The 14,767-nt window shown below is 47.1% G+C and overlaps 1 protein-coding gene across 3 annotated transcripts in view; it reads right to left on the reverse strand.

The window, feature by feature from the left end:
* Window positions 1-14,767, reverse strand: part of LOC138754872 (polyamine-transporting ATPase 13A3-like) — a 51,723-nt gene that overhangs the window by 30,821 nt on the left and 6,135 nt on the right. For 2 of the 3 annotated variants that reach the window (XM_069919798.1, XM_069919797.1), the window contains exons 2-5: window positions 7,242-7,326; window positions 4,446-4,539; window positions 3,918-4,091; window positions 663-842 (exon numbers count right to left, since the gene is read on the reverse strand). In XM_069919798.1, coding sequence (XP_069775899.1) covers window positions 663-842; window positions 3,918-4,091; window positions 4,446-4,496 — 405 coding nt within the window. In that variant the 5' untranslated portion in view covers window positions 4,497-4,539; window positions 7,242-7,326. The remainder of the gene's footprint in view (window positions 1-662; window positions 843-3,917; window positions 4,092-4,445; window positions 4,540-7,241; window positions 7,327-14,767) is intronic. The other variant, XM_069919799.1, reaches the window with a different exon arrangement.

Consider the following 14,767-nt stretch of genomic DNA (forward strand, 5'->3'; position numbering starts at 1 on the left):
ATATAATTTATTGCCTTCAGGAGGATTCAGTGCAGCAGAAATGTCTCAATAATGTCACAATTGCTGTGATACATTCTGTTACATTTGTGGAGAGCACACGCTTAAGACTCAAAGACACAGCAAGACTGGACTTAAGAAAGCCTGTGAGCTCCACCTTGGTTGTAAAATTGGTGACCAAGACAAACCCTGGGCTTCTCACTTATGTTGTACAACATGTACAGTCAACCCGAGAGCTTGGCTCAGCATCATTATGCAATTAAAATGCTAAATTCAATTAAAGTTAATTTAATGTTTCTCCAACTTCCTACGTGATACAGAAACACTGAAATTATCTTTGTGTTCATCTTGAAGTTGTCCATCAGAATCCTCAATTTGTTTTCAGGAAGCAGGAAACATTTGTTGTCCAGTGTTCTTGCATTGCAAGATCCCACAGGTAGCTTGGGAAGGGTCTGGGCAAAGAGCAGATCAGGTAGGATCATGGAGAGACCCATACTTGGTTGGCATTTCCTTGGCTCTCTGGGGGAGTGCCAGCCCTGGAATGCACACGTTTACACTGATCCCAGGTTATTCTCCCCACATTCCCGTCAACTTCCCCCAGACTTCAGGGTTCAGGGGAGGGGAAGGGATTTACAGTGGAGGCACACGTGCACGCAGACACACACCTGAACTGCCTCTGCCCCCGGAGCCTTGGGTAATAGATCCTTCTCACACTCCATCTGCTGGGTGTCCATAGGGGTGGAGGCGAGCTCCTTCTGGTCATCAGGGTGCGGAGCACCCAAGGGGTCATATCCTGGAGCCTCCATGTGTTGCACTCGGACACGGAAACAAGTACGGAACTCGTCCTGCGGTAAAATCGGTCATAAAGCACAAATACATACTTTAATGAGGATGCTGAAACTCCATTGCGAGGCACAGAGAGGTGCAGTGGGCAGCCTGCAGTGCAACTACAAGGGACAGCACTCACCTTGCAGCACCACCAACGATCTGCAGGGGGCAGCACTTCCTCAAGAACCTCGATATGGCCACCATTGAGAACAGAGTTGAGACTGGAAAGAGCAAATTCCTGGGTGTCACTATCTCTGAAGTCCTATGCTAGCACCATCATGTCGATGCAATTTCAAAGAAGACTCACCAGCGGCTATACTTCATGAGAAGATTTGAGTAACAGATCCTTCTCACACTGCATCTGCCATACAGAGCATCTGACTGGTGGCATCACTGTTTGGTACGGAGGTGCCAACGCACAGGACAGGAATGGTTACAGGAGGTTGTGAACTCGGCCAGCAACATCACGGGCACCAGACCACTCTTTCAAGGACATCTACAACAGGCGGTGTCTCAAGAAAGCAGCCTCTATTCTCAAGGACACCACCACCTAGGCCATGCCCTCTTCCCTCTGCTACCATCGGGGAAAAGGTACAGGGGCCAGAAGACAAGCACTCAGCACCACAAGGACAGCTTCTTCCCCTCCACCGTCAGGTTTCTGAACAATGAACCACAGGCATTACCTCACTTTCTCTTCTGCTTGCATAAATTAGTTATTTTTAAATAGTGTACTTATGGAAATGTAATTTATAGCAATTTTTGCACCTGTAATGCACAATACTGTTGCCACAAAATGACAAATTTGGTGATAAATCTTCAGTACAATAAACCTGATTCTATTGCTGGATGCGTCACAGTGTGGAAAGGGAGCTGTTCTGCTCAATGTCGGAGGAAGTAAATCCAAGTATTGACTACAGGAGTTGGGATGTTATGGTAAAGTTGTACAAGGCATTGGTGAGGCCAAACTTGGAGTATTGTCTGCAGTTTTGGTCACCTAACTACAGGAAAGATATTAATAAGATTTACTAGGATGTAGCCCAGACTTCAGGAACTGAGTTACAGGGAAAGGTTAAACAGGTTCGGACTTTATTCCTGGAGCGTAGAAGAATGAGGGGAGATTTGATGGAGGTATTTAAAATTATGAGGGACAGAGTAAATGTAGGTCGGCTTTTTCCACTGAGGGTAGGTGTGGGTTAAGGGTGATAGGCAAAATATTTAGGGGGATCATGAGGACGAAGGTCTTCACACAGAAGGGTGGGAGCATGGAACGAACCACCAGCTGAAGTGGTGAAAATGGGCTCAATTTTAACATTTAAGAATTTGGACAGGTACATGGATGGGAGAGGTGTGGAGGGCTATGGACTGGGTGCGGGTCAGTGGGATCAAGCAGAAAAATAATTTGACACAGATGAGAAGGGCTGAAGGGCCTGTTTCCTGCTGTAATGTTCTTTGGAAGTTGCAGAAGGCAGTGAATGCGGCTCAAACCATCACTCAAACATCCCTCCCCTGCCAGACTCTCCCACTGCCTGGAAAATGCAGCCAACACATTAATGCCCTGGACACTTTCTCTTTTCCTGGATGGGAGGAGGGAGAAGTCTATAGTGCGTGAAAGCGCACACTGACAGACTTTAAGACAGTTCCTTCCCTCAGCAACCCCATGCTGCCCTGGCTTGGTGCCCACTGATCCATTGTCATCATAATCCCACAATCTGCAAATTGTGCTCTTGTTCTTCAACTTAAACCTGCTCGCAGAAGGCCCCTTCTCATCAAAGTGTGAGAAATAAAGTTAAAATGTCAAATGTTGGAACTCAGAACCAAATCCAGAAAAAGCTGGAAGTGCTCAGCATGGCTGGCAATATCCGTGGAAAGGGGGGCACGGAGGGAAGGGTCGGCCTGGGCTTTGGACAGGTCTGTGAACCAGGATTGCTTTTGGAACCATTTATCACTGCAGCCCAGGAACAGACCCTTCACCCATCTGGTCCCTGCTGAACAAATATTCTGCCTAGTCCTGCACCCAATCCATATTCCTCCACTCCCCTCCCAGAGAACCAGGACACAACAGCAAACAGGTCCTTCCAAGTCTGTAGCAAACTATTATTCTGCCAAGTTCCCACTGACCTACACTCAGTCCATATCCCTCCCATCCATGTACCTGTCCAAATTCTTCTTAAATATTAAAATTGAGCCCACATTCATCACTTCTGCTCACAGCTCATCCCACACTCGACCACTCTGGTTCCCCTGAATGTTTCCCCTAACTTTTTCCCTTTCACCCTTAACCCATCTCCTTTGGTTTGTATCTCACCTACTCTCAGTGGAAAAAGTCTACCTACATTTACTCTGTCTATGCCCCTCATAATTTTAAATACCGTTATCAAAAGGGCTGGCACAGTTAACATAGCGATTAGTGTAACGCTGTTACAGCGTTAGGGTTTGAATCCTGCGCTGTCTGTAAGGAGTTTGTATGTTCTCCCTGTATCCATGTGGGCTTTCCCAGGGGCTTTGGTTTCCTCCCACCCATCAAAAATATACTTGAGGTTGGAGGTCAATTGGGTGCAATTGGACAGCAAAGGCTCGTGGGCCGGAAGGGCCTGTGACCATGCCATAGTCTGTAAATCTCCCCTCATTCTTCTTTGCTCGAGGGAATAAAGTCTTAACCTGTTGAACCTTTCCCGGTAACTCAGTTCCTTAAGACTGGTCAATGTCCGAGTAAATCTTCTCTGCACTCTATCTTACTGATACCTTTCCTGTAGTTCGGTGACCAAAATACTCCAAATTTGGCCTCACCAATGTCTAATACAACTCTACCATAACATCCCATCTCTTGTACTCAATATTCTGATTTATGACGGATGATTAGAACTCTATCCACCTGTGATGCCACTTTCAGGGAATTATGTATCAGTATTCCAAGATTATTCCAACCTTGGTGGAAAAAGCCTGCTTCGGTATCCCTCATACCCCTCATGATGCAATGCTCCAGGGAATGAAATCCCAATCTGTGCAGCCTTCAGAGGCAGGCAGTGAATTTTGCTGCGCTGCCCCACTCCCCCCAAGAGTCGTGGCTGAGAGCCCCAGCACTGGGCACTCACCGTGGTCCAAAGCAGCAGCACGGAGGCCTGCTTGAGTGAGACCTCCCGACAGGTGCACTTGACGCTCCACTCCGGCATCCAGTAGAGGAAGAGGAGCAGCAGCCCTCCGCTGCACAGAGTCCCCACACACACCAGGCACACCTTCCACCAGCAGGGTTGGTACCCACACACTTCCTGTACAAGCAGCGGGAACAGAGATTCAGGGCTGGTGTTCCCTGAGCCCAAGGTCCTCACCAGATAGACTCTTCCCCACCTCAACCCCCTCCCTGCCCCAACTCCACTCCTCGTTCCCCACTTCATCACACTACCTTAAACCTCTCAACGCCCCTTACCAACCAGACCCAACCCAACCCAATCCCATCCCATCCCTGACAACACCCTCCCAAACCCCCACGCTTCCAACCCTTTGTTCCAACCCCCTCATCAGATCCCCAATGTGTCGCAACTCCATCAGCCCAGACACCCCTGCAGGCAGTCTTGCCCTCACCTCTCTGGAACAGGGAAGGGGGTAAGATGCCCACAACTCACCATTTCATCCTCGCTCTCCGCATTGAGATACCTCTTGTCAGTTCTCTCCATTTGTCCCACTGCCTCACCACTCTACGCCCCCACCGGTACTGCCCTGTGGTGGCAAAGCATCACATCAGGGGCGATGGCAGGAGCTCTTCCCAAGAGCCTGAAGGTCAGGGGCGGGGGGCATATGGGGCCAATACCCAGCTTTTTTTGGGTACCAGAGGTTTCGGGGTTAGATAACACCGGCAGCTTGCAGATAAGGTGTTTCTTGGTGTAGTGGGTAGAATAACTGCCTCACTGATCCAGAGGCCCTAGTTCAATCCCGAACTCCAATGGGGGGTGGGAGGTGGTGGTTGTACGTGAGAGAAAGAGACCACAGGGAGAGTAGGCTGAGAGAGGCAAAGGTATCCAAGGGAGAGGGAGGGGAAGGGACAGGTAGAGGGGATGGAGAGAGGGAAATAGGCAAGTAGGAGACCATGGTTTTGGGGGCGGGGGGAGCGAGAGGTGTTTGAGAGAAAAGTAAGTATGGGAGCAGATAAATGAGAGAGCAAAGATAGAACAGGATGGGGCAGGGGCTACCTAAAATCAGAAAAATGAATGTTTATGCCATTGGGTTTTAGGTTACCCAGGTGAAACATAGTATTGTGAATAAGGCACACCAACGCGACTCTCGAAGAAGTCTGTGGAGGTTTGCAATGTCGTTGGGTACTCCATCAAATTGGTACGGGGGCACTGTGGAATGTATCCTGGCTGGTTGCATCACAGCCTGGTTTGGGAATTCGAGCGCCAGGGAACACAGAAGGCTGTGGAAAGTGGCAAACCCTGGCCAAGCCATTCTGGGGTAGGGGGGAAGGAGGAGTCCAACCTCTTGTCCACTGAAGACATCAATGGGAGACACTGCCTTGAGATATTCCCCTCAAATACACGCAGGTCCTCCCACATGCTTGCCCCAATTTACAAAGCCGCACGTCTCCAGGGTAGTTGAAGTAAAACCACAATGCTAGAAAGACTCAGCAGGTCACACAACAAAGGTGAAGATAGGTAACCATGTTGAGCTCTTCATCAAGTTATGACTGAATGTGAGACAAAGACTATCAGCTGCATCACTGCATCTCATCATTTGTGTGCAAGGGTCAGGGTGAATGAGTTGGGGACCCCCAGGGTGCGAAAAAGGGAGAAATCCCAGGCAGTGTGTGCAAGGGAAGGTAAAGAAGAAAAACAGCTGAGAGTAGCTAAACAGGAAGTCTGGTATCGCTGTGCAAACAGATGAGCGTGAAGAGAAAAGGTAAAGGTTCCATTATTGTCATTAATACCATATTTAGAATGTAACGTACATTAAATTCTTTAACTTCTGTCTACCGTAAGGCAGAGTCACCAGTTTGTACAGCGCCCCTCACAGAAACCTACAGCACCTGGTGTTCCCAGGCGGTCTCCCCTCCAAGTACTGACCATCTGTGCCTGTTTAGCTTCCGAGATCGGACAATCCCAGGCGTATTCAGGCTACTAGGTGTTAGGCAAGAGTGATTTTACGCAACTGCACGAGATTTTATTTTTAAAAAGATCTGGACCCACTGCCAACCGCCTATAGTCACAATCATTCCATGGCAGATGCAATATCGCTGGCTCACCACTTGGCTCTGGATCACCTCAAAAACAACAACTCATGCTCTTCATCAACTACAGCTCAGCCTTCAATATCATTATTCCCTTAGTGCTGGTCAAGAAGCTACAAACTCTTGGCCTTATTACTTCACCCCTCTGCAACTGGATCCTTGACTTTCTCACTGGAAGATTTGAAAACATCTCTTCCTTACTGATCAACACAGGTGCACCCCAAGGATGTATGCTTAGCCCACTGCTCTATTCGTTATACACCAACGTCTCTGTGGCCAGGCACAATTCCAATGCCATCTACGAGTTTGCCGACAACACCACAGTTGTCAGCAGAATCACAAACAGCAATGAGGAAGAGTACAGGAGGGAGATGGATCAACTCATTGAATGACAACAACCATGCATTCAACGTTAGCAAAACCAAGATTGTGGCCTTCAGGAGGAAGTCAGGGGAACACGACCCAGCCCCCTTCGAGGGGTTAGCAGTGGAGAGGGTCAAGAACTTCAAATTGCTGGGTGTCAACATCTCCGAGGATCTGTCCTGGAGCCTCCACGTTGATGCAATCATGAAGAAGCCTATACCCTGTGAGGTGTATGAAGAGATTTGGTACTTCACCCAAGTCCCTCGTAAACTTCTACAGTTGTACTGTGGAGAGCATTCTGGCTGGTTGTATCACTGCCTGGTACGGAGGCGCCCACTCTGAGGACAAGAATAAACTCAGCCTGCAACATCAAAGACACCAGACTTCACTCCATCGAGGACATCTACATGAGGCGGTGGCTTAAAAAAAAAAAGCAGCCTCTATCCTCAAGGCTCCCCACCACCCAGGCCATACCCTCTTCACTGCTCCCATCAGGGAAAAGGTACAGGAGGAGCCTGAAGATGAGCACAAGGACAGCTTCTTCCCCTCCGCCTTCAGATTCCTGAATAATCAATGAACCAAAGACTCTGCTTTTCATGCAGTTATTGTATTTTTTAATATAATGTCATAAGATTATTATAATATGCACGTTTGCACTAAGATGCTGCCCTAAAACACTGAATTTCATAACTTGTTCATAATAATAAATCCTGATTCTGAACTCTGCTGTGGACCATACTGCCTGAAAAGAACAGTGGAAGCAGTTGTGAATTTCCAAAGGAATCTGGAGAAATCCTTACCCATGGCCTGGATGACAGGAGAATGCAAGACTTACCCGCTTGGTACTGGACTCTATGTCAGCTGAAATGCTGCCACTGAATGTCCCAGATCCGTTCCTGGGGGCTCGATTGGAAGATGGCCTGTGGGAGAAGGAGAGGAACATGGTCATTCATAAATCAGCCCACGGGTAAAGATGGGTGCATCTCCCCCCTCGGTATCCAGAATTCAAGCAACCGGGAAATAAAAGAAAATAAAAATAAAATAATAGGTCAAAAAATGTTTAAAATTGTAAAAGTAAATGTTCTCTGAAGTTACACAAACGTTTGGTAAAGATGGCAGCAAACATTCAGCCAGCAGAGGGAGGGCCTTGTTTGGGCTTTGCTTGTAGCAGCTGTTTGAATAAAGTTGTGTGAAACAGCAATAGTGTCGCCCAGGATGAAGAGCTGGTTGATGCTGCTCACCGTTGGGGTGACTCTCTTAAAGTGTCACTTTAAGTATGTGAAGGTTTGCTATGACGTTGGAAACCCTGGCAAATTTCTACAGATGTGCGGTGGAAAGGATACTGACCAGCTGCATCACGGTCTGGTATGGGGACACCAATACCCTTGAGTATAAAGCCCTCCAAAAGGTAGTGGACAACACAGGCAAAACCCTCCCCACATCGAGAACGTCTATGGGGAACGCTGGAATCGGAGAGCAGCAACAACCATCGAGGATCCTCTCCACCCAGCACACGCACTGTTCTCTCTGCTGCCATCAGGAAAGCGGTATCGGTGCCACAAGACTCGCACCACCAGGTTCAGGAACAGCTGCTCCTCCTCCACGATTAGACTCCTCAACGACAATCTCAATCAGGGACTCATTTAAGGACTCTTACTTATGCACTTCATTGATTTTCTTCTCTCTGCATTGGAGTTTATTTGTTTACACGTGTACGTTGTGTAGTTTTTTTTTACACTAGCAATAACTAATAATTCTGCCTCACCCGCAGGAAAAAGAATGTACGTGATGTTATGCATGTACTCTGGCAATAAATCTGAAATCTATCCCTGCTGAGTAAGAGTTTCCCCGGTCAGAGGCTTTATCTATAAACTTGGGTTAATTATCTAGAATATTGTTCGTCTTTCGGGCGGCTCCATGGAGGGTGAGGAACCTGCAATATTCATGCAAGGGAGATTTGTTCAGTGTAAGTACAGTGTAGTATTTTTGTCTTTTAAACTGTTTATTCTTAATGCAGGTGTATTAGTTAGGCATTGTAAAAGCGAGTCTCAAGAAACCAGGAAATACACTTATCTGGCATCTACTAATCTTCATAAGTGCCGGATACCAGGAGTTTTACTATATCAGTCACTTCCACGAGTTGGAACTTTCACACAAGCCAAATTCGGGAAGTCTGCCATTCTGGCGTGTCTATTTCCAGGAAGCGGAGCATTTTGTGCACTGTTCCTTCATGTAAAGCCTGCCATTTTGTACAGACAGCCACAAGTAGTCTGCCATTTTGTGCAATCTCCTGAGCAGAGGCTGCTTGATTAAAGTCCCTTTGATTTACCAACCTACTCTCTTCCAACTGGCCTCAAGGTCATAGGCAGACCCCATGGGCAATAAATAAACAGGCAGTGCCAGGCTTATCTAACTGTTTGTGTCAACAGATTCTTGGGAACACCCCCAGAGATGCAGTCTACTCTAAATTCCCCCTCACCCTTCCTTCAGCTCACAACCGCATGGCCTCTGCTGCCACGAGTTTGGGGACTATGCAGGGTCCTGTTTGTTGACTGTAGGGTATGAGGTACTGGAGCAGAAGTAGGCCATTCGGCCCATCAAGTCCACTCCACCATTTTTAACATGAGCTGATCCATTCTCCCACTCAGCCCCACTCCCCTGCGTTGGCCCCATAACCTTTGATACCCTGACTATTCAGATGCCTTGACGGGCTCAAGCCTGAAAAATTGGTAATGTACCTTTATCTTGTACTATAAAGTCCTGCAGCTTTGTTATTTTAGTTCAATCACAGTGTCTGCAGATTTTCATGTTTTACTTCTATTCTAATATCCTATCAATCTCTGCCTTACGGTTAGCACAATGCTGTTACAGCGGCAGCGATCAGAACTGGGGTTCTAATCCTGCGCTTTTTTGTAAGGAGTTTGTATGTTCTCCCCGTGTCTACGTGGGTTTTCTCCAGATACTTTAGTTTCCTCCCACTGTTCAAAATGTATGGGGGGGGGTAGGGATTGTAGGCCAATTGGGTGGTGTGAGCTGGCTCATGGACAAAAAGGCCTGTTACCGTGCTCTATGTCTACATTTTAAAAATTTAAATACATCCAGCAACTTGATCTCCACAACCACCCGTGGTAACAAATCCCAGAAGTTCTCTGGCTGAATCAATTCCTACACATCTGTTTTAAACAGGAGCCCTTCAATCCTGAAGTTATGCCCTCTTGTCCTGGGCTCCCCTACATGGGAAACAACTTTGTCGCATCCACTCTGTCCAGGCCTTTCAGAATCCAAAATGCTTCTGAGGTTCCCCCTCATTCTCCTGAACTCCAAAGAGTACAGCCCAAGAGCCGTCAAACGTTCCTCATATGCTAATCCCTTCTTTCCTGGGAGGTTTGAGGGCGATGAACCTAGCTTCCAACACTTCCGTGTTTTAACTACAATCGTAGCGCCTGCCATCTTTTGCATTTCCCCCATTCCATTGAAGGGTATTCAATCTGAAGTGTTACTTCAGATTTTCTTTCCATGGTTGTCTCCTGAGAGTGTCCGTCATTTTTGGGGTTTGTTTCAGATTCCTAGCGCCCTTCATTTACACTCCTCTCGCCCTTTCCCTGCTTGTTCCCTGGGAGTCTACTAGATTGCTTCCCATTCCCAGTCCAACTGGAAACTGTCAACGGGCGGGGTGACTGAAAGGAGGGGGGTGGGGGAGGCTGTCAATCAGAGGCTCAGTTCACCCCCATCTGAAGCATCAGAGGTCAGTGATCCAGGACTGTTGGTCTCCAGTCAGCTTGTCAGACACTAAACAGACGACAATCATGCTGTTTCCTTTCCAGCTGGCCACTGAGATTGTGATTGCTATTTATACCAATACGATAATACTGTTATGTGGCATGCTTGTAACTTTAGCAGCCTTGGAGTGGGCACATTTTCTGGTCTGAAAATAAAACCTCCAGTGAACTTGGTAGGTTTGAAGAGCATCGGAAACAGGGCCCAGTGAGTTTAAAGGGAGTGCGGTAAATGGAGCCAGGGAGTGTAGGTGTGACCCATCAGGTTAAAAAGGAACTGGTACCACCATGCTCTGAAATCAGAGTTGTACAGCGCAGGCCCTTCAGTCCAACTTATCTATGCTGACCAAGGGCGGCACGGTTAGCATAGCAGTTATAGCTATGCTTTTACAGACAACCTGATTTACTTCTCCCCTCCAGCATTAAATATGCTGCATGGCACATTTACTGCAGCCATTAGCGCAACACTATCAGCGTCTTGGGTACAAATCCAGCACTGACTGCAAGGAGTTTGTACGTTCTCCCTGTGTCTGTATGGGTTTCCATCAGGTGCTCCGGTTTCCTCCTACCCTTCAAAAATGTACAGGGGTTAAAGGTTAATTGAGCAGCATGGGGTTGTGGGCCAGAAGGGCCTGTTATCGTGCTGTATGTCTAAATTTTTCTTTTAAAATCGACAGGCAAACTCCTGTTGCTTAATAATGGGACAAGCTTTAATTACTTTTTTTCTTAATTCTCTCTTAATCCCTATGCCCTCCAGTTTTAGAATCGTCTACCCCAGGGGTGGCCAACCTTTTTAGACATACAGCACAGTCACAGGCTATTTCAGCCCTTGAGTCCCTGCCGGGGGTGTAGGTTAATTGGGCGGTAGGGACTCGTGGGGCGAAACGGCCTGTTACTGTGCTGTACAGGTGGTCTAACTTATGAATTTTCAAAGTTATGACAGTTCAAATGCGTACTTTCAATTTCAAATTCTGATCTGCTCCCGTGTTTTCAATATGCATCCCCACCATCCAGCAATTTAATTTTAGTTCAATGATTCAAATGTTCTTTATGCCCAATGTGTTTTCAGCTGTGTACGTTATGTCTTTTTCCATGTGGAATAAAGGAAGGTGCGGTATTCTTTTTCATCTTACGATGGTTTTGCTGGGACGCAACCCATTGTAGGTTGAGGAGCACCTGTATGTCTACATTTAAAATTAAAAGTTTGTCCACCTCTGGTGAAAGTTAAACGTGTGAATGTTACAAGGTACAATGAATGAACCCAGTGTTCATTTGTCAGTTCCAAATGAATTGCTATAAAATCTCTATTTAGACAGGATGAGTCAAGCTTAGATGTAGACACCACGCAGCAGAATCAATGCCTAATTAGTCATGACTGTTAGGTTCCCACCCCAGATTCCCCAAATCCCTCAACGCTGAGCACGACCACACATCACTGGAGTGCACTCTTACTTCCTTCTAGCACAAAGAGGTGAGGCGGGACAGAGATACTCCATCCCATCATCCTACGGCTCTCCTGTTCCCTGAAACAGGGAAAGATGAGAGAGTTGTTAACTCGGACAGCACCATCATGGGCACCAGTCTTCACTCCATCAAGGACTTCTACAAGAGGCAGTGTCTTAAGAAAGCAGCCTCTATCCTCAAGGACACCCACCCCCCCCCCATCGGCCATGCCCTCTTCACCCTGCCTCCATTGGGGAGGTGGTACAGGAGCCTGAAGCAAACACCCAGTGGCACAAGGACAGCTTCTGCCCCTCTGCCATCTGATTCCTGAATGGACAATGAACCCCAGATACGGCCTCATGCTCTCCTCTTTGTGCATTAATTTATTTTTAGTAATTTTGCACTGTGATCCTGCTGTAAAATAGCAAAGTTCATGACAATAAAGTGATTCTGAAAGTGTAGCTTCAGCACTCCCAGATTGCTGCCTACTTCAGTCAAGAGGGTGGTTAGAATCTAGATCACTTCAGACAGAAATGATCAGTGAGTGTTTCTGGTCTTTATCGAGATGAACCCTTGAACTGGCAAGTGCTACAGACTCTGATAAATATAGATGGTTATTTGATGATCAGCATTGACTATGGCGTTTCTATGCTGTGGAAGACTACCGGCCACCATCACGTCAACCTTCTTCAGGAGCTCCATTGAGAGCATCCTGGCCGGCTGCATCACAGTGTGGTACAGTGAAATGGAAGGCCTAGATTTGAGCACTGATTAAAATGGAAGCATGTATCCAAGGAAATGAATACAGGAGAAATGGATCGGTGGTCAATCCACAGGAAGAGGATCACTGGAGTCTCCCACCCACCCCAAATGATGTGAACTACTGGGATCATTGACTGAAAAGGGCGTGCAAAATCCTTGAGGACCCCTTCCTCTCTACACACAACTTTCAGCTGCTCCTGACGGGGAAGAGATAGAGGAGAATCAGAGCCAGCACCACTAGGCTGATGAACAGCTTCAACCCACGGGCAGTGAGAACACTGAATGACCAAAGGAACTACTCACACTGACCCTCTGAGACAAAACAATATTATTTTTAGGTATGACTACTTGTCCTGAATATGCATTGTCTATATGGTGCTACGTCTGGTTGTGTGTCTGGGTGTTTTGCACCGAGGACCGGAGAACGCTGTTTCGCCAGTTTGTACGTGTACAATTGGATGAAAAGAAACTTGACTCAAACTCTGACTTGAGCAGGAAATTCCAGACCAAAACTCCCAAGAGTAAAAGCAAACTGCTGCACTTTCTTCCCAACGAGATGTTATGCCAGTAGCCTGACTTGAATTTGTTACAGTGGGAATTGCCAGATAAGCAAATTTGCCGGTTGCTTGAGATTGCGTGTTGCACGATTGGTGAAGTGACCATTGGGGGCACCAATTTAAAACATCCATATTTTTTACCTACCGGTATTTATCTTCTGCAATGTTTTTTGCCGGTTGCTTGACTTTTGGAGAACAGGAAATTTACAGTGGAATCCTTACAGGGTGGGAAGAGGTGTGGGTCGAGGTAACTGTGGGAGTTGGTAGGTTTCTGGAAGATGCCTGCAGATAGTTTGTCTTCCGAGATGGAGACAGAGAGATCAAGAAAGGATCTTCATACCATTTGGAAGAACCAGACTGCATCAGTGTCCTCTCATGCTGTGCAAATGATAAGAGTTCTTCTGATGAAATATTTATCAGTAACACTAAAAAGGTTACTCTGCTACTGTCACTTTTTCAGAGAACGTTGTACAATTAGCTGCAATGCTTCTTGCAACACAGCAGAATCTACACCAAGGCTATGTATATACTCTGGGTGAATTGCATCACTCACCTTCCACCTACCCAGCCATCCTCCCTGCTGCATACAGGGACCAGCAGCCATGCACAAGAACCAAAAAACATTACAGCACAGAAAGAGGACCTTCAGCCTTTCTAGTCTGTGCCAAACCATTTTTCTGCCTAGTCGCACTGGTCTGCACCCAGTTCACAGTTCTCCAAACCTCTCCCATCCATGTACCTGTCCAAATTCTTCTTAAATGTTAAAATTAAGCCCATATTCACTTCAGCTGGCATCTCGTTTCACACTCCCACCACTCTCTGTGTGAAGTTGTTCCCCCTAAACTTTTCCCCTTTCACCCTTAACCCATATCCTCTGGTTTGTATCTCACCCACCCTCACTGGAAAAAGCCGAACTACATTTACTCTGTCTGTCCCCCTCAATTTTAAATACCTCTATCAAATCTCTCCTTGTTCTTCTACGCTCCAGGGAATAAAGTCCGAAACTGTTTAATCTTTCCCAGTAACTCAGTTACTGAAGTCCAGGCAACATCCTGGTAAATCTTCTCTGCACTTTTTCCATCTTATTGATAAACTTTTCTATACTTAGGTGACCAAAACTGCACACAATTCTCCAGATTTGGTCTCACCGAAGTCTTATACAACTTCACCATAACATCCAAACTCCTATACCCAAGACAGGACACCAACCCTCGGGTTAGGAAACACACGATCAGTGACAGAAAAGAGCAAATACTTGCAGACAGATCTCTTGCCACACACCTGCTGGGTTCTCCCCGAGCTCCCGAAACACAGCTCAGCAAAGGCACCCTGGAGCACTCTCTCTCCCTCTCTCCATCCGTCCAAATGAAAGTCTGCAGGCAGCACACACACTTGTGGCACTGCACAATGACAGGAGGTGGCCAAACAATGTCCACAGCGTCCAACCCTGCTCCACAATAATGGCCATAGAAAAAGGCCCCTTCCTGTATTCATTTCCTTGGATACATGCTGCCACTTTAATCAGTGCTAGGCCTTCCTTTGTGTCTGGGTGTGTGGTGGCTGCTTGCAGCCTGCAACGGAGGCAGAACGTGGGTCATTCGCTAGCAGTGTCACTACTAACAAGCAGGCAGGTAGCGCTGGATTGGAGAACTGCATCTCGACGAGGAGCATGAACTCTGAGAGCTCGGCTCGCTGTCATCCCTTCCCCAGGGAAAGGTGGGATCCGCTTTCTCTATGCACTTGGCACGAGTTCAGGCGGCATCTGCTCTAACACGCAACGTGGCCAAGCTCAAACCAGCCCTGTGCGCCATTACTACCAGGAG

This window comes from Narcine bancroftii, chromosome 2, assembly GCF_036971445.1.
Source record: "Narcine bancroftii isolate sNarBan1 chromosome 2, sNarBan1.hap1, whole genome shotgun sequence".
Classification (NCBI taxonomy): domain Eukaryota; kingdom Metazoa; phylum Chordata; class Chondrichthyes; order Torpediniformes; family Narcinidae; genus Narcine; species Narcine bancroftii.